Here is a 19482-nt window from a genome sequence, read left to right as displayed (position 1 = left end):
TGATAAGGAATTTATTCACAGTGAAGTTTTTACAAGTGTCCAAGAAATTAAACCACCCAAATAGTCTATTAAACAGGTTAACTATTCTCTGAACAATTTTATGGTATGAAGAATTTCACCAGTGCTACAGATCTGTCAAGTGAAATAAAGACAGGTTTCATATTTGTAATTTACTATGATCCTTGTGTTATTCACTACTGAGATTCAATTTTACTGCGTAATAATCCAAGTAATCTCAATTTATTTAGCATGTAGTAGGGCCTCTAGATGTTCAGAAACTATCCAGTATGCAGCCATCACTATTGCTATGAAAAATAGACATGAGAGTTTCATGGATTTTATACAATTATTTTTATTGCTGTATCCTAACAGTGGATTTTCACACAAAAAAGCTGGTCTGAGTTTTTTTTTTCCCAGCTGGAGTATTCTCCTCCACACCTACCCAGCTATGTGTCTTTCTGAAAAGTGTCCCACAGACAAGGAAGGAAGAAACATGGACAATGTGCACATGAAGAAATATGTCCTGGCATCTTGCAGAGCAGTTGAATTATTGACTGAGTGAATAGGCACAGTGTGTGTACAGAGATTTTCCTGCTGTCTCCTGGGCCAAGCGGTCCACCGCCACCTTAAAACCCAAAGCGACAGATGCACTGAAAATAAGAGGCTGTGTGACAAAAGAGGACAAAGCTGTCAGTGAGTATCTGGTAAAGGCAGAGGTGACCTCCTCAAAGTGTCAGTTAAACATAAGAGCAACAGTACACCTGTGGTATGCAATTCTCTAACACAGTGCAGAAGTGGAAGCTTTTCTGAGGCTCTTTCCAAATGATGAATACACACTTTCACTGAGCAACAACAGCAAACATTTTTATTCAATGCATATAGAGCTGGAAAATCTATGCATACCATCAAGTTTATGTTAAAGTCTATATATATATATATATATATATATATATATATATATATATATATATATATATATATATATATATATATACATTGACCACATCAATTGTTTTAACATCAACTTAAAGTATACCATTTTAATTATGTTCACATAATCAGTCAAATTGCTTATGTTAAACCTCTGTGTCAACCTATATATCTAATATATAAACTAATGCACATGCACATACATTACATTGGATAATAGATGTAAAAATTGATATATTAGTCAGCAGGATAAATATAGTTTCTTGCAGAAAACCTTTAAGACTGCATTAAGGCATCAGCTGCAATAAACATTTCCAGCACTTTACATCATTTGTATTCCAAAGTAATTCTACTGTTAAATGCTGAAAATGTCCTTCACCACACCAACATTTTCATGATGTGTTTATAAAAGCATCTTAAACCATTTCCTGAAATATGACTGATTATAAGCAGTTAATGGAGAGAGGATTTCACTCATATTATTAATTTAATCAATGTTTAGAGATCCACTCCAGAGTGACTAGAATAATCTTTAAAGTCAGCCATGGTATTTATATATTTATCCATCCATCTTCTGTACTGTTTATTCTACACGGTGTCACAGGAAGCCTGGAGTCTATCCGAGGAAACTTCAGGCACAAGACTGGGGACACCCTGGACGGGGTTCCAACCCTCTACAGGGCACCAGTGCAAACATACTAAGAAGAAATTAGAGATCAGCCTATAACACATGCATTTGAAGTGAGGAAGAAAACCAGAGAAAACCCCAGAAGCACAGGGAAATCATGCAAACACCACACACATAGAATAGAGGAAAGAATTAAACCCAACACAACAGATGTGCGAGGAAAATGTGCTAACTACAAAGCCACATATATATATATATGTGGCTTTGTAGTTAGCACATTTTCCTCGCACGTATATATATACACTATATTGCCAAAAGTATTCGCTCACCTGCCTTGACTCGCATAGGAACTTAAGTGACATCCCATTCCTAATCCATAGGGTTCAATATGACGTCGGTCCACCCTTTGCAGCTATAACAGTTTCAACTCTTCTGGGAAGGCTGTCCACAAGGTTTAGGAGTGTGTTTATGGGAATTTTTGACCATTCTTCCAGAAGCACATTTGTGAGGTCACACACTGATGTTGGACTGGCCTGGCTCTCAGTCTCCGCTCTAATTCATCCCAAAGGTGTTCTATCGGGTTGAGGTCAGGACTCTGTGCAGGCCAGTCAAGTTCATCCACACCAGACTCTGTCATCCATGTCTTTATGGACCTTGCTTTGTGCACTGGTGCACAGTCATGTTGGAAGAGGAAGGGGCCAGCTCCAAACTGTTCCCACAAAGTTGGGAGCATGGAATTGTCCAAAATGTCTTGGTATGCTGAAGCATTCAGAGTTCCTTTCACTGGAACTAAGGGGCCAAGCCCAGCTCCTGAAAAACAACCCCACACCATAATCCCCCCTCCACCAAACTTTACACTTGGCACAATGCAGTCAGACAAGTACCGTTCTCCTGGCAACCGCCAAACCCAGACTCGTCCATCAGATTGCCAGATGGAGAAGTGCGATTCGTCACTCCAGAGAATGCGTCTCCACTGCTCTAGAGTCCAGTGGCGGTGTGCTTTACACCACTGCATCCGACGCTTTGCATTGCACTTGGTGATGTATGGCTTGGATGCAGCTGCTCGGCCATGGAAACCCATTCCATGAAAATCTCTGCGCACTGTTCTTGACCTAATCTGAAGGCCACATGAAGTTTGGAGGTCTGTAGCGATTGACTCTGCAGAAAGTTGGCGACCTCTTCGCACTATGTGCCTCAGCATCCGCTGACCCCGCTCCGTCAGTTTACGTGGCCTACCACTTCGTGGCTGAGTTGCTGTCGTTCCCAAACACTTCCACGTTCTTATAATACAGCTGACAGTTGACTGTGGAACATTTAGGAGCGAGGAAATTTCACGACTGGATTTGTTGCACAGGTGGCATCCTATCACAGTTCCACGCTGGAATTCACTGAGCTCCTGAGAGCAACCCATTCTTTCACAAATGTTTGTAAAAACAGTCTGCATGCCTAGGTGCTTGATTTTATACACCTGTGGTCATGGAAGTGATTGGAACACCTGATCTGATTATTTGGATGGGTGAGCGAATACTTTTGGCAATATAGTGTATATATATATATATATTCTACAGTATAAAGCTAGAATGAACTCAGGCAATACAGGAAGTGTGAAAAAAAGTTTTTCTTTAATTTCTTTGTCAAGATCATATATGTGAAGTAGTGACCAAATACCATGTGACCAATAAAACATGAATAAACATGAATAAGTAATGACATCATGAGAGGGCAAGTATCAGAGCATAGAAAAATGCATATAAGAATACTCTTACACTAATTATTACACTAATCTTACACATTTTCTATTTCCATTTTGTCCCATATTACCAAGCACACAGCAGAAATATATATTGGAGGTGATGTAGGCTATGAACGTGTTGAACTGTGGTATACTTACTTATGGGAATTAAATGTAGTAAATATTGTATATGCACCTGGTGCAAGGGGTAACACTGCTGCCTCACAGCTCCAGTGTCCTTGGCTCGAACCTGAGTTTGGGTGTGAAAGCATGTGTGCATGTGTGTGAAGGCTCCAGATCCACTGTGATCCTGAGCAGGATCAAGATGCTACTGATGAGTAATGTATGAATAAAATAATTAAAATGTAAACTAGTTGATAAAACGATTATTTTATTCATTACAGGCTTGAGTGGCAGCAGTGCGTAAGACAGCCAGAGGGAAGACAAAAAGGGCATGGTATGGAAAAAGAACAGTGAGACACCAGGTGTAGGAGTGAAAATAGAAGTAAATTAAATAAGAAGAGAAATGTCACAACCTCAGAATGAATGTACACACTCAAAATGACACTCCTGTAGCCAAAACAGTTCAAATATTTTTTCCAGGAACAAAAAATAATTCCCTGTTTGTCAGCATTTATGCGCACATCATTACTTGTTACATGCTCAAAACCATATCATTATGGATCATTATCAGTGTCGTGATTATTTATACATTGAGCTTATTACAATTATATTGGCTAAGTGTTGTTTTTATGATAAACATCACAAAGTCCACTGCAATGATTACTTACAATACATGAATTTGTAATTCTTACTAGAGCTGTGCAAGGATGCAGACTCAAGACAAACGAACCAGTAAATAAATAAGTGCATAGATTGTATCATATATATTGGTTACATAAACTTATTGCCAAGTTGTACAATAAGAACAACAGATCTTGCAAATATAATCACGCAGAAAAGTTTGCAGTGATTTTCAGTGAAAGTTCAAACGTCCGAGAGACTGAATGCCAGAAAATGGCAGTCTCATGAATGCAGTGAAAGAAGTTTCATGCGTGATCACTTCTTCTTCCTCGCCGTTGTTATTAACCAGCAGGTGTTTGGTTTCCTCCATAGTCCAGTCTGTTATTAAGCTTTCCCGCGTCAGTGGAGTTGGACGCCTCCGGAGTCCAGAAGAAAACGTAATAAATCGCCAAAAAGAAGGCAGCGATTGAAACGCAGAGAAAGTAAGCGATGCCCATTGCAACCTTAACCCAAACCCTGGTGCTTGTCTTGGCCTGATTTATCCAGGGATCAGCCGGATAACTCGGTCTCCTGGATGCGTTCCCGCTTAGCCTTCCTCCTGCGCCTTTTTTGCCTCCCCTCATTGTGGGATAAAAGATAAAATCCTTTTCCAGAAATGAAATGAGATCTAAGAAGAGTTCAGCCGGGACAACCTGCTCATAAGTCTCCGTACTCGGTATGGGACAGCTCAGCTCAGCTCAGCTCCAGCTCTCTCTACAGCATCACTCAAGTGCGCGTCCTCGCAGCACAAAACACGCGCACTGCCTCCCGTTTGTGGGCGGGGTTTGGGGTGGGGTTTGTGGTTCCTACTCCGGCTGTAGGATTCAGAAAGGATTTATGGTTTTAAAGAGAAACTCAAACTTTCAACACATTAAATAGTGTCATGATGAAATGTTTGTGTTTGCTGGAGCAATTCTGGGGCTCATTTGTTAGTTGATGATGTGTATTTGTTATTGCTCTGAGAAGTTAGGAGCCACAAGCTGACAATGTTTCCTCACAAAGAAAAATGTCAATCACAATCATAAGCTATAGATCTCTGTTTCTACATTTAAAAACAATAAAAAGGGTAACTGGGAATTTATATTTATGACTTTTGATCTCACATTTTTGAGTTTACATCTCATAATTCCAACTTTTTTCCCCAGAAATGCGAGCTTAAATCTTTTCCTCATTGTTACAAGTTTACATCTCGCAATTTGGACATTTGCGAGTTGTCACACAATTTTGACTTGATTTCTCACAATGACGAATTTACATCTCGCAATTTTGACATTTGATCTTACATTTGCGAGTTATCACACAATTTTGACTTGATTCCTTGCAATGACGAATTTACATCCCACAAGTTTGACTTTATTCTAAAATTGAAACATCCACTTGACACAGTACCCGAGATGTGACTTCAGGTAACAAGCATCAGTTTTGTCTTGTCTTGAATAGCTGGTGATTGTTGTTCTTCTAGAGAATGATCGACACTTTGTCTGTGCAGTCTTTGTACCTTACAGGCTGAAAATAATCCTCTGTAATGTTTTCCATGAGCATACATGTCTACCATCTGAACTAAGAAATTCAGAGACCATTAACGTACAGCAGGACATTTAAGGCAAAGATATACATTTATTTAAAAAGAAAATTCAATGTAAATAACACAATGCATTATTTACATGAAAAATAAAAAGGCATAAGCATTAATTCATAATCTTCCTTAAAATAACTGATTGAAATATAATAGTGTTTCACTGTGGGAAGTATCCTACAAACACCATCATATTACCAACGTGTGCACTGCTGAAACACCAACAGAGGCAAATCTAGATCTAATTATAAAGTAAACATGAGCAGACTGATGCAATACAATCACAATTTTCATGAATTTTCCAGCCCCATGTGCATGTGTGTGTTTAAAGATGAGGGTTCTCAATGCAAACAGTGAAAGATGATGCACAAAGCACTGGAATGTACACTTTTTTTAAAAAAACTAACTACAATCCATATACTTCCACTAAATTTACTAAATGGTAGAAACCTGTGCTACTAAAACAACCTCACTGAGCCAAACTGCCTGCTTTCACATCATGAAAAACTCCTAGCCCCAAAAAAAGGAGAGCATAAAAGCAAAAATAATAATAGATAAAACCAAAAAAAGAAAAATCCAACCAAGATTAGTTTTAATGAGGTACACATTCTTCGTTGCCTCAAATCATTTCATTATTTATCCCACAGACTCAAATCCATCTACAAAACACCTTCTAAGAAGTATCTTTGGTCAGAATACATACATGTGGGTATAAATTATAAATGACAGTTTATGTAGCACCTTATTTTCCAGGCAAATAACAAAAACAAAAAAAAAAAAAAAAAATCCAGCCTTTTATAAATCACTTTGATAGTCCTAATGCCCGTTTCCATTTTGTTTGCATAGGTATCATACACAAACTAAAGCATGCATTTGATTGACTAACCCTTGAGGACCTACAGCAGCATGAAGCGAAAGTAGAATTGCCTGAAAACTATTTCTGAGAGCAAATGTCTCTTGTGACTAGGATAAGATGTTACCAAATGTCATATAAAACAAACGGTTAAAGTTCTTACGGTACGTTTATTTTTTTGCCTTGCATATAATGCTTTTCATTTACTTTACAGTGTCATACAAATGGTTTGCAGAGCCCCGTAGATTTCCGTCCTAGATTCTGAAACACACAAAGCAGTAGAATAGTCTGCGTGCTGAGAGAACACAAAACCACACAATGAGTTGTTATGGAGGTGGGGAGAAGTCATCCTCCATATTTTCAGGCAGTGGATATCCATTACACCCGATGTCTTCTTCGCACCTCTTCTTACCTTTTTTTCCCCCTCTCTTGCAAGATCACTAGTGATGCACTTACTGCAGTTACTCTTTAGCCTGGAGACAGAAAACAAGAGCACAGCACTGGCATCATCATAGTGCTTTAACAAGCTCAAAAACCCCCACTTCACAGCTAAATAGGTATTTTTATTATAACAATAAATCAAATGGCTACTTATATATATATATATATATATATATATATATATATATATATATATATATATATATATATATATATATATAAAGATCTGATGTACTACATTATTAAATTTTGGGGAAAGGGTGCTCAGAAACCCTTAAATGTTATATACAGGACCCTTTAACAGGCTCCAAACCCTCAATTATCCCAATGCAGCCTTATAGCACCTTTTAAGATGCATGTTTAATGAGTTTTTAGGAACACGTTCTATTTTACAGCAGAGTTTTATGTTTTAAACATTTAACAATTCATTCTCCATACAAACCTCTAGAGGCATATCTGCTCGAAGTACAATAAATTATTTAACACATTTATTCCTTCACCTCAAGTGACTTGATAGCCAGTAATTCGAAGGATAAAGAACACTGCAACACTATGACTCCATAATTAGTGCATTAAGTGGCTCCATCATATAAAATGCATCAAAGACAATCAATGAGTTATTCCGTCTTTTCAAGGTTTCCATTACCACCCATCATCCTGAGAATCCAACATCTCAGTTTCCACAGAAAGGCTTTTTAGCAATAATTAGAGGTTTACTGCAATTTCCTGCCCTCTTAAACAGGCTTAATGTGTGTCAGTAATTGGATCTTGGGGAAATATAAGAATGTATTACACTGATCATTATGTTGATACAATGCCAATAGCCTTCTTGCCTATTGTTAGATGACAAGGAGAAACAGAACTGATTCAGTTCTTTTTGTCTTTTGCAGATGAAACTGTGTCAGTGAACACAAAGCCTTGAGTATAAAAAAAAAAAAAGAATGATCATGATATCCTTACCTTAATGCCATCCTGAACAGAAACAAATTAAATGGCAGTGTATTCAGCATTGTGTTATTCAGGTCGTTTCAGGACACGTTAGAAACTGCCATGACGTACATTTACTTATATAGACTTTTATAGATCAAGGATTTTGTATTTGGTTAATCTATCAAGAGTCTTGTGAGAACTTGGGTTAATCAAAGTTTGGGGGCGAATCAATCTTACCTAAAATCATTCTATAGGAGAAAATCAATTAAAAGGAAAACAGAAACTGTTACAGGTATAATGAGTAGCATAACATTTATTCTGTTTTTTTTCTAGCTCTACAAATTCAAAACTGCTAGACGTATAAATATCCTTCGAAATGTAGTCTAAACCTGCCTTAATAAAAATAAGCAAATAAAAAAAAACCACCCCATCTTATAGATTTATTTCATGTGCTAGTGCCTTGATAGCATTTTATATGTAGGCACAAATGCTGCTTTTGTTGCATATACATTTAAAAATGTACAAATTTTCTAACATTTTGTCTGTAACGTTTGTGTGCTAAAAGGGCATCTGGACTTTAATCCACTGATGTAAACAAAGATTAAACAACTGGAAAACAGATTTAGCTCCATCCATTCAACATACAACTACTGGTGGATGTCTGCAATGAAATGTAATTGTCTAACTACATGCTGCCTGACAACTAAGTGGCTCTGGTGCAGCAACCAATTCAGCCATCGTTTATTCTATCAAATGTTAATGACACCATACAATCAAATGAGATGCAGCAGGATGGGAGTTACAAGATCAGCTGTAATTGGCATCTTTCAAATGACCAGACATCACAGATCATTCGTTTAAGCAGATGAAGAAACGTAATTTGAAAAAGGAAAAAAAAGAAAAAAGAAAAAAAAAAGCAAGCAGATGTGCTCAAGCAGACGTGCATGACGTATCCATATGCAATAAAACAGAAAACAAAAAGCAGTGCAATGGACAAAATGAGGTCCAGGAAGCAGTGAATAGAGATGTTAGTGCTGCTCTTGAGGAGACTGACAGCCAGTGTGAAGCAAGAACACGGAGTCCCACAGTAGAAGAGGACTGTCACAGCCAGAGGAGCAGAAGGGAGACATTCACATTTGTCATTAGAGAGACAAATATAGCAGCAGATGCCATCTCACAGGACAGATGGACAGAGGGATAGACAGAGAGGTGAGTGAAGGGACAGGTTGTGACAGAACGGGCCAAAAAGCGAGTGAGACAGGGCAGGGTGTTGGCGCATGCTCAGATGTCAGCTTAAGTAAGGGAGTTCTTGCAGAAAACCACTGTTTCAAAGTCTGTAATAAGAACGGCACCTGAGCATGGCTGATCCGTGGACTCAGCTGGAGCTGCGCTTTCACTTCTAGATTCATTCAAATCCAGCCCCAAAGTCTCTTCAGTCTCTTCACTCTCGTCTGATGGAATAAGTTACACTGGCTTAGTAAAAAATAAATCATACGACTTTCTGGTGCTCACTGAGATCAATTTAAAAATCTGTTTTTGTATTTACCCTTCTGTGTAGTTGTATCTTCTGCAGGCTCTGTGGGATTATTGCTGCTAGACGTGGAATCAGCCTGTTGTGATGATGCTGAATCTTCAAGGTGTACAGGAGCAGCTGAATCTGCTTCTGAAAGCAAAATGATTTGAATGTAATATATACACATGATTTTCATTTTTAACTACCCCATGACAGTGTTGTGGGGATTCACATTAAAAGGTTAATAGGATTAAGCTTTAAAGAATATTAAGTAGAAACAAAACAAAAAATGAAATTAAAAAAAAATGACAACCCTAAATATGTACATAGTTCTCCTCCTAACATCTCCTAACCATGTCTTGAAGAATAGTTGCCTTTTCACTTGTCAGTTTCACAAAAACAAATATCATTAGACACGAGAAAAGGCACATCAGCCTGCCTAAACTTTTAGCCTATGAAGATTCTTAGGAATATGCAATGTACCAGAATCATGATTGGTCCATAAAAGTCTGTGAGGCAGTAGCACTGGCCTGTTATGTATCTGTACTAACTCAAACGTTTTAATGAGATTTTTCGTTAAGAATGTGACAATTACTCCACTGATGACTGGAGTTCAGTAAAGTCAAGAACATGTACAGTACAGGGACTGTGATTATGACTATTCTGTTCTGCTAAAACACAAACTGCAGTAGCCTGTTCCTACCAGGCGGGGTGTCATGCTGTTTGTCAGACTGCAGGGGTTGATTCGTGGCAGCATCGCTGTGATTCTCCTCCTCTCGGCTCTTGTTCTGAGCAGGACTGCTTTCATTACTGCTGGGCCTCAAGGGACTCTCACCCAAGCTGCTTTTAGGGGAGAGCATCTCCATCTCCTCTCCCCAGTCCGTTACAGGCTGGTGGCCTTCCAGAGGGGAAAAGGGGCTGACAGGCTTTGTGCCCTCTGGAGTAGCGAGAGACTCTTGTGGGGACGAAGGGATGTGCACTTTGGGTCTGGGTGTTCTCTGAGGCTTAGGACTGGGAGTAGATGCAGCAGGGGAACTAGGGCTCTTCTCTATAGGTTTAGACTCTTTGGAAGAAACTTCTTTATCCTTTAACACTTCCACCTCCTCATCTTCAACTTCATCTCCATCACTGGCATCCTCCCACTCATCATCTTCATCTTCAGCAACTGATTTCTCTACAGCAACAGCAGTCTGCTTGTACAGAAAAATGCACAGTCATTAATTTAACTCTCCATCATCACTTACATCTTGCAGGAACGGAGTAAGGAAACAAAACTCACTTTTTCTATTGGAGCTTTGGGCTTATCCTCTTCCTTTGTCTTCTCCTTTTCCTGTTCCTCCTTTTTCCCCTTTTCTTCCTCTTTTTCTGCTTCCCACCGGTTATCATGCATACTTGAAAATAAATTGAAAATGAGAAAAGAAACAGGAATTTTACAAATACATTTAGTCCAATAGCCAAAAGAATGCTTTAAAATATAGATTAGGGAATGGAAAATGTCCAATAAAAGCACACAGAAAGTGATTTATAAACACAATCAGCAGATTAATATCTCAAGTTGTATTTGATTAATAGTCTTTTATTTGATTAAAAGGTCACATTTCAGTCTTTTTGGCCATTATCTGTATTTGGTTGAATTCCAAAAAGAATTTAAACATGTGGTACACTACCATTATTTCAGTGCCTATGTGTTGCACTTGTATAGTTAGGGGGAAGTTGTATACTGCATACTCAGGTATTCAGATTTAGCCAGCTCTAGACACTATGATACCTGCTCATAAAATAGCAAGACAAAGACAGAAAGAAACTTTAAAAATCACTTGCAATACTTCTGAAGCTTCCTGTGCTGTACTGTCCAGTAAAAAGTTGATCCTAGCAAGTTAGTGCTGTTTTTCCCCCCAAAATGGCAGTGGTCAGACTCTTAGTTCTTATGTACAGTGTGCAACAGAAATAATGTAGTGTCAGTATTTACTACTTGCACTGGACCACCTGCTGGAAACCCATTATAAATGTCACAGTAGTGGTTGGGAATGTCTCCTATTTGGCTGCAAATTATATCTGAAGCCACACTGGCCTGTTGTGGATAAAGCCAGACTCTTGGTATACTGTATGTACCACTGATGTAATGCCTTTGTCATGGGACACTTACATTCTTTCCCCAACCAAAGAAGGAATTACAATTAAGAGTGATTGACTGCTCTCATCAGTGAAGAGAGAAATGCTTCTACCTGTAACTCTTTCCTTGAGCTCGTCCCTTCCCTCTTCCTCTGCCTCCACGGCCTGCTTCTCTGGGTTTGCCCTGCCCTAAGAAATCTCCAAAAGTGGGTGCCTTGGGAGGTTTTCTGTTATCGTCTGCAAAAAAAATTGAAAGTTAAATAAATATCTGATGGAAGAGATAATGTAGTCAGATCTTGAAAGCAAACACACAGCAAAGAAGCAGAGAAGAGCACAGACTAGCTCACAGTAACAGATGGTCCCTCCAGTCATCATGATAATTTTTCCCCCACATTGATCAATCTTCAATGTCAGTGAAGATTAATAAGGAGGAAAAAAAACATGCAAAAGTGGCCTTGACTTGACATGGGGCTAATAAGTGACATGATATAGCAGGGTAATTAGCAAAACAGTGCATATGGCAAAGGATGCAAGCTGCCTTATGGATTAACAGTCATTTAAAAAGCTTAGCTATTGCCAAAAATCTTATATGATAATAAACAGGGGAAATTATTGTGAGTGGGGTAAAAGAGACACACGCCATACACAGACATGTCCCATGCCACAAGCTGACCTGTAGCCCCACTGCGTTGTTGTGTACGGGCATTACGCCCCCTATCTGCTGAGAGAACACATCACAGTACATCACCAAACAGCTACAAGGATGAGGGGAAGAGGATTGTCCAAGTGATTCAAAATACGGAACATCTTCAAGTGGCTTCCTTTTTCTTTGCACTTGAAATGTTCGCAGAGTGGGTGTCAGTGTGTGTGTGTGTGTGCGCATATGAAAGAAAGTGTGAGACTTGCCTCTCCTGCTGCCCGGTTCTGGCATGCCCTCTCCAGCCACAGCTGGGTCCTCTATGAACCTGTGAAGGCAATGCAGGGTCACTCATTTTGCCAATCTCTCCTTGTCAACATGCAAGCAATGTACTTCATGTTCAATCAACACTCCCTTATATAAAAAGCTCTCTCTATTACTCTTATTCCCAAATGCCTAATTAATAATCATGTGTGTTCAAGGAATTGTAAAAATGAATGAAATGAAATAACCCTATAATTAAAACAACTGCCATGAACAGCTGGATATGTTAGACTCTTACATTGTGTCTGTTTTCTGGGCATCCCACTCTCGTCTCCACTGACCAGTGGCGTTACGATGACGAGCCAACCTCTCTTCATCTATCTGAGCACGCTCCTTTTTCCAGCGCAGATACTCAGCCCGTTCTCTGCCTGTCATCGACAAAGTCATATCCACTGAGCCTTTTCCTCCAGGCCTCCGATTCTGTCAGAAAGATACAGAGAATGTGAGAAAGATACAAGGCAAAAAATAGAGACAGTTATTAATTTAATGTTACAAGGAATCTCAGATTACAACATCTATCAATCTGCGATGAAAATACAACAGCCATCCTAACCGTCCATTCTTTCTCTGAATCAGCTCCAGTCTTAACATTTTCAAAATCCAGTCCACCCCAGTTGCGGACATGTCTGCGGCTTCCCTCTTTGCGATCCACCTCAGGTATTGGTCCACTGCGCCGTGGATCATCCAGAAAGTTCCTGATGGGGTTCTTTTCACCATCAGCCTTAATGAACAGGTGCAAATGTTGAATAACAATGCATGTCAATTTTTCATCAACAAGCAGAGTAAGAGATATAAAGGCTTTGAGCTACGCACCCTTTGACCTCTCTCATACTCTGCAATCTTCTCCATCTCCTCATTCATCTTCTCAATGTTCTGCCTTCTTTTCTCTTCCCACTCCTGAGCAAAAGCAAGTTTTATAGCTGACATTTTATGATAACAGTGATTTTATATGATAGCTGATTTTATGATAACAGTGTATTGTTTTATTAATGGTTTAAAATAGGCCACACAGTGTTTGAAAAACAGTTAGTTTGCATGTTTATTGATTTTTAATTTCACGGTGAGCAGGAATAAAAAATACTACATATACAAATTACAAAACTATGTTATGTGAAGATAAATAAGGTATCTAAATTAGTTATTAAAGCTTAATTCTGTTAAACATCTCTAAATAAAACCGTTGTCTGATATTCAAAGTCACTGCAGCTCAGTAAGATATATTTCATAGTCAAAGGTATTTGACAGGGAAGACATAATACCTATCAATGACAATGAGTACCTAATGCCCATTCACCTATCCATAGAAACCTATGTGCAAACGATCCAGTCGGCACCTTGTGAACACAACTTGGTTGTGTCGAGACAAGTAGTTAGAAGAGTTTGTAATAAAATATTCACCTTTGATTTTCTATCTGACCCTGAGCCACTCTGCTGCATGATTCCTCCTCTTCCTCCTCCTCCTCCTCCTCCTCCTCCTCCTCCTCTTCCTCCCCGTCGTCCTCCTCGGGAGCGTTCAATGTGTGAAGGGCCCTCTCCTCCTCCTCCTTCCCCTTCACGCGGTTCTCTCCTCTCAGGGCGGTGACCACCTCCACGCTGCCCACCTCTGCTCAGCCGCCCAGATCCCGTCCTATGTTGGGGCCGGCTCGAGAACCCGTCTTCTGTTTCACGATCAGCATGTTGTGATGCTAACTGCCTATCATTCACCATTCGACTTTCCTGGAAATGTCAGGAAAGATCAGAATCAGATTTTCATCTTATAATTCATTTATAAATACATGCCATATGCAAGCTCATCTGCTCTTATGCGCAAATTTACTCTGTTCCACTCTTGCCTCGTACAAAGATATTGTATTTACTGGAAATGTTGGTAGTCCTGACTGAATGTCTAAACAACCTTGAAACATTTGTCAAGATGAACATTTATAGCTCCAGGACCAACAAGAGGCAGATGTAGCTGCTAAAATCAAGTCTCAAAATATGGAATCAAGTTAAGAATTTAACTAATCTTGTCATCTGAATACTTCTCATACTGCATGACTCAAGTTATCCATGCTCACTCTGCATGACAAACTCCATCAAATTTTAAACACTGACTTTGCATACCAATGAGGCTTGCACCAATAATTTTGAATTACTAGTATTCATTAACAGGAAAGAAACACGGATTTTCTTGTAAAATCATTGAAGGATATTCTGTTTTCTAATATGCATCATAATCCAGAAAATTATGTCTCAGTTTAATCTACTGGGGTCTCTTTTCTTTTTATATTAATAGTGAGATTGTAACTCATTCCTAAAATCCCACCAAAATTTGAAAACAGCTCCAAATGTATGATTTCTTAAATATACTATATCTGGCATCTCCTCCCCTTCTGTTTATTAAATTATTGGTTTCCTGTTGCTTTCACTGACACAATCTTACTGTTCAACTACATTCTACTTCTTATGTTAAATAATATTTCTTTAGAAAACACTCACTCTTAGCTGCCTTATGCATCCTTGCAGAGATTTGACAGATTTAGCATTAAAGGCAAGCTCCTGCTTGTGCAATTCCACATCTACATTCATTAAGTTCCATCATATGTCACAGTCCATTCAGTGAGACATCTGACCTTCACAGTCCACAGTGGGAGGTCTAATCACCACTGCACAGGCCATCTGTGTCCCAGAGTAACTCTACAGGCATTGATTAAAATGCACTACAATCTTTCTCACCAGACCCCAGGTGGGAAATTAAAACCTTCAAGAGCTGTGAGGAAAAGGTGCAGCGATAATGGTCAGTGGTCCAGAAGCATCAAGTCTCCTTTGTATTTACTTTACACTTATTCTGCTGTAGGATGGTGAACTTTAAGTGGATTTTTAAACGCTTAAATCACATATTAGATCTCAAAGAACAAAATATTCAAGTTGAAAATCCTTACTTATATACATTGTGCAATTTGGTGATAACTAAATGATGTGGCAATGGTCAATGGAAATCAAAAATCATCATCCCACTGAGAACTAGATTCAAAGTGATACCAAAAATCAGAATACTGAAACTGAAATTACAGACTGATCCAACGTGCATCAATTTCATCACAACTCATAATACAAGTCAGTAGTGTGTATGGCCCCCACGTGCCTGTATGCATTCCCAACAATGTCTGGGCATACTCCTGATGAAATGACAGAAGTGTTGGTGTCCTGGATCATTGAGCTACTGGACAGTCTGTGGTGCTACTCAGCGGGTTCAGATGCTCCGATACATAATGGCCCAGTGGTTCTGAAATGGATTCAGGTGTGGGGAACAAGAAGGAATTGCTAAGATTGACTAGCCCTCGTCATCCAGGAACTACCTACACATTCTGGCCACTTGAGGCCAGGCATTGTCATGTACCAGGAGGAACCCACAGCTCACTGCACCAGCGCAAGGTCCATCAATGGCTCTGACAATGGATTTCATCCTGGTACCCAACAGCAGTAAGGGTCCCTTTGACTAGCACTCCAAGGATATTCCTCCTCACATCATCACAGACTCAGTGCCAAACCTGTCATACTGGGTGATGTTGAAGGCATGTTCCCTACGGCATCTTCAGACTCATCTGTCAAATGTGCTCAGTGTGATCCTGCTCATCCGTGAATGACCTGCCAATTCTGCCAAATGCCAACCAAGCCGCACAGTGCTGGATTGTGAGTAAAGGTCCAACTAGAGGATGTCGGGTCCTCATGCCACCCTCATGGAGTTTCTGACAGTTTGGCAAGGTACATGCACACCACTAGCCTGCTGGAGGTCATTTTGTTGGGCTCTGGAAGTGCTCCCCCTGTTCCTCCTCACACAAAGGAGCAGATACCAGATTTAAAAAAAAAAAAAACCCATGCCAAGGAATACTAGAACACAAGCCTAACCATTGTACTGGATTTTTTTTATACACTACAAGTTTCATCAAGTTGGCAAACCCAACTTCAACACACATCATGATCACTTGCACTGATCTGACAAATTGACAGCAATGGTCTTACCCCGCTGGGTTTAGACAGGTCCACTGTCACAGTGAGGTTCTCCTTTTCAATCTTCCGCCGGTCTGAATCAGGCTCGTGAGCGCGGGGTTTGCGGTGTGTTGTCACAGCTATGCCTTCCTGCTCAGCCTTCTTTTTGTCCTCTTCTATTTCCTGAAATGAACAAGTGCACAGGTGAAAATCACTAAGAGTCTTAATGTAAAAATATTCCATAAAAACAGACACTTTAGGGAAATCAAGAGTATTTTCCTTTTACTTTACTACATGACTCTACCATATAAAAACTCCAGGTTGTTGTTCTTATTCTTTTTTTTTTGTGAGGCAGTTGTTTTGCATCTAATAAATAGCAGCTAATACAAAAAAGAAAAATCCCCCAGTATCAGCTAACAAGAATTACTGGCATGCTTGGTAAAGATGAGTTTTTAAAAAAATGCATTTGTGGTTAATTTCCCATTGAGAATGACTCCAAAGGAGAAGGAAAAACTCCATATGGAAATGGCTATTACAGAAATAACTACACACCTGAGCATTCGGTGTTTGGGGACACTTTAAAAACTAACTAACAATTAGAGCTGTAATGAACCTGCATGGAAGAGGAAAGAGAGGCAAACATTTCTCCAAAGGTCATAAGCATATGAGGTTCTAAATCTACAATTAGATGCCAGCTCTATTTGGTAGGCATGCCAACAGAAAGCATGTTCTTTCATGTAACCACAAAATGTTTGCTCCTGGAGTTTGTTAGATGTTGCTGAAACTCAAGGTGGTTTTGACGTGAAAAAAATTCTGGGTATCATGGGCTCAACAAATTACAGAAGTAAGCTTCAGACATGCTCTACCCAGTGCAGAACAATGGATATATACTGATAGGTGCTAGAGAAGGATTCCTTTCTCCAATCGCATTACAGCAGAAATAAAAGAGCTGGTATGTCAACAAGAGATGTTGCAAGAGTGAAAGTAAAAGTACTGGTTGCAATTAAAGGTTACATTTCTCTCATTCTCAGTGCTACATTAAGCTAATTAAACACAAAGCCATTTTCTTAAGCTTTTTTGTACCAATCATTCTGGAGCTGACAGATATTCTAAATGACATGGCATGTTTTTTCTCTTAAATGTTACAACCCACAAAACTATATGCCTGTCAGACACATGAAATGTAATGAATGCCAGTATAAGATCTAATACCTGATGTCTTTTCATTAAAGCCTCATTTTTCTTCCGCAAAGCTTCAATACGCCGGTCCAGCTCTGCATCTTTCTCCTCCTTCGTCTTCAGATCCACCACAGCAGACTAACACAAAGAGTTTTATTTACAAACATGTTCAATAGTTCACGTCGTACAATCTTTAATACGATTTCTCTAATGTCTTTAGAGTTGGCTTCTTAGTCTCTGATTTTGGGTGAAAATATCCACAGCAATACAGACTGAGCTACTGCCAAACATTTGTAGCTGCCAGACTGCCAAACGTTTACTGCCAAACATTTTGGGACACTGCCAAACGTTTTGGGACACCCCTCCAAATCATTGAATTCAGGTGTTGTTTTTCAGGGGTTGTTCTTGGCCCCTTAGTTCCAGTGAAAGGAACTCTTAATGCTTCAGCATACCAAGACATTTTGGACAATTTCATGCTACCAGCTTTGTGGGAACCATTTGGGGATGACCCCTTCCTGTTCCAACATGACTGCACACCAGTGTACAGGCCATCCCCAAACAGCTCCCACAAAAGTTGGGAGCATGAAATTGTCCAAAATGCCTTGGGCTTTTTTGCCACTATAGTGTAGATAAGACACTAGGGGAAGCAATGGCATGGAAAGACTTGTCTGAAGCATATTTTTCAAGCAGTAACACAAGAAGTTAAGTCCATATTAACATCAAGTGTAAAAACTGATGGTTTGCATAAAATGTTACTTTCACTTTGTGGTATATCAAATGTCTTTATAACAAATTCCTGGGAATAAAAGTTAAGAAATAGATCAGAAGACATTTTAGCCTGTTTCTACATATCTTTGTACAAAAAGTACAAAAACGTAAATGTGTGTTGTTGTTGTTTTACTCAATCACTCGGCTATCACTATGGTTGCTTTACTTAAGTATGTTTGAAACTTACCATGGCTGGAAGCCTGTCTTCACACAAACACACTGCAAGGTTTATAAACTTTCAGAGATGTAAATAATCGACCAAACTAGAGGAAACACACACACACACCATAAAATTCAGAGTATCTGAAAACAAAAAGTAGACATACTATGTTACAGGACAGCTGCATTTCAACCCAATACTCCAAGTAAGTGAAAATCTACTAAAGCATTAAAACCAGAGGAGTAAATAAACGAGAAAAAGGCCTATAGTAGAGAATCGTTGCTTTTCCTTTACACAAAACCTCCAAAAACTAAACTGCTGAAGTTAATAATCTGATAGTCTGAATAGATATACGCCACAAAATAAGAATCAGGCATGTTAAAGTGATCGTGTTGGTAAACAAAACTAAATACAGAGGCGCTTTAACCCTTTCCTAACCCAGAGACACCGAACAGCGGACTGACACCAGGGTTAGCATAACGGCTAATTAGCAAAGCTGCGAGAGGTAGCCAACGGAGCAACTAACAATAAAGTGAACTCAAACTTGAATACTTTATATTACATAATATTGTGCTATTTCTCCCGAAAGATAATAAAATGCCGCCAAACCGTGAACGCCAGTATGTCGTGCTTCTACGGCCAGAGAAACTGTCAAAAGTGTCCCAGGATTACTTCCGGTATGAGCTGCATTTACTTCCTGACAACGAACCAAACCTTCTGTAGGGCAACTGGATATATCAAAATAAAAGCTCATTTGCGCGGGCTTTTCAATCGATACCCAACCCTATTTTTTTTTAACATGACTACTGTATACTGTATATTTTAACCATTCTGTTGTGTGAGTGCTGGTGACAATATGTTAGTTTAACAATATTTTTTTATTGATTTTTAAACAGAGACATAGCATACAAGCTAGTGTGCGTTTCAAGGCACACTTGTATTATCTG

The 19482-nt window shown here is 39.2% G+C and overlaps 1 protein-coding gene across 6 annotated transcripts; it reads right to left on the bottom strand.

The window, feature by feature from the left end:
• Positions 1-3260: 3260 nt before the first annotated feature.
• On the bottom strand, positions 3261-19249 carry ccdc9 (coiled-coil domain containing 9). 6 transcript variants are annotated; one of them, XR_009206998.1, is made up of 17 exons: positions 19145-19242; positions 18563-18638; positions 17641-17745; positions 16462-16611; positions 13858-14175; positions 13273-13356; positions 13013-13180; positions 12698-12879; positions 12405-12463; positions 12172-12219; positions 11612-11735; positions 10666-10777; positions 10090-10579; positions 9420-9536; positions 9226-9324; positions 6915-6975; positions 5484-6763 (listed from the first exon to the last, which is right to left on the bottom strand). XR_009206998.1 is itself a non-coding variant. In XM_058413807.1 (16 exons), the coding sequence occupies exons 2-16, from the start codon at positions 18563-18565 to the stop codon at positions 6971-6973; spliced, it is 2061 nt and encodes a 686-aa protein (XP_058269790.1). In that variant the 5' UTR covers positions 18566-18638; positions 19145-19249; the 3' UTR covers positions 3261-6970. The 6 variants fall into 6 exon arrangements, 5 of the variants coding, with proteins under 5 accessions (XP_058269790.1, XP_058269787.1, XP_058269786.1 ...); XM_058413807.1 differs by having other exon boundaries at positions 3261-6975; positions 9420-9533; positions 19145-19249; XM_058413804.1 differs by having other exon boundaries at positions 5490-6975; positions 19098-19175.
• Positions 19250-19482: the final 233 nt, after the last annotated feature.

The sequence above is a fragment of the Hemibagrus wyckioides genome, linkage group LG17, assembly GCF_019097595.1.
Source record: "Hemibagrus wyckioides isolate EC202008001 linkage group LG17, SWU_Hwy_1.0, whole genome shotgun sequence".
Taxonomy (NCBI): Eukaryota; Metazoa; Chordata; class Actinopteri; order Siluriformes; family Bagridae; genus Hemibagrus; species Hemibagrus wyckioides.
Note: the sequence above shows the minus strand (reverse complement) of the source record. Positions and strands in the feature narration are given on the sequence as shown.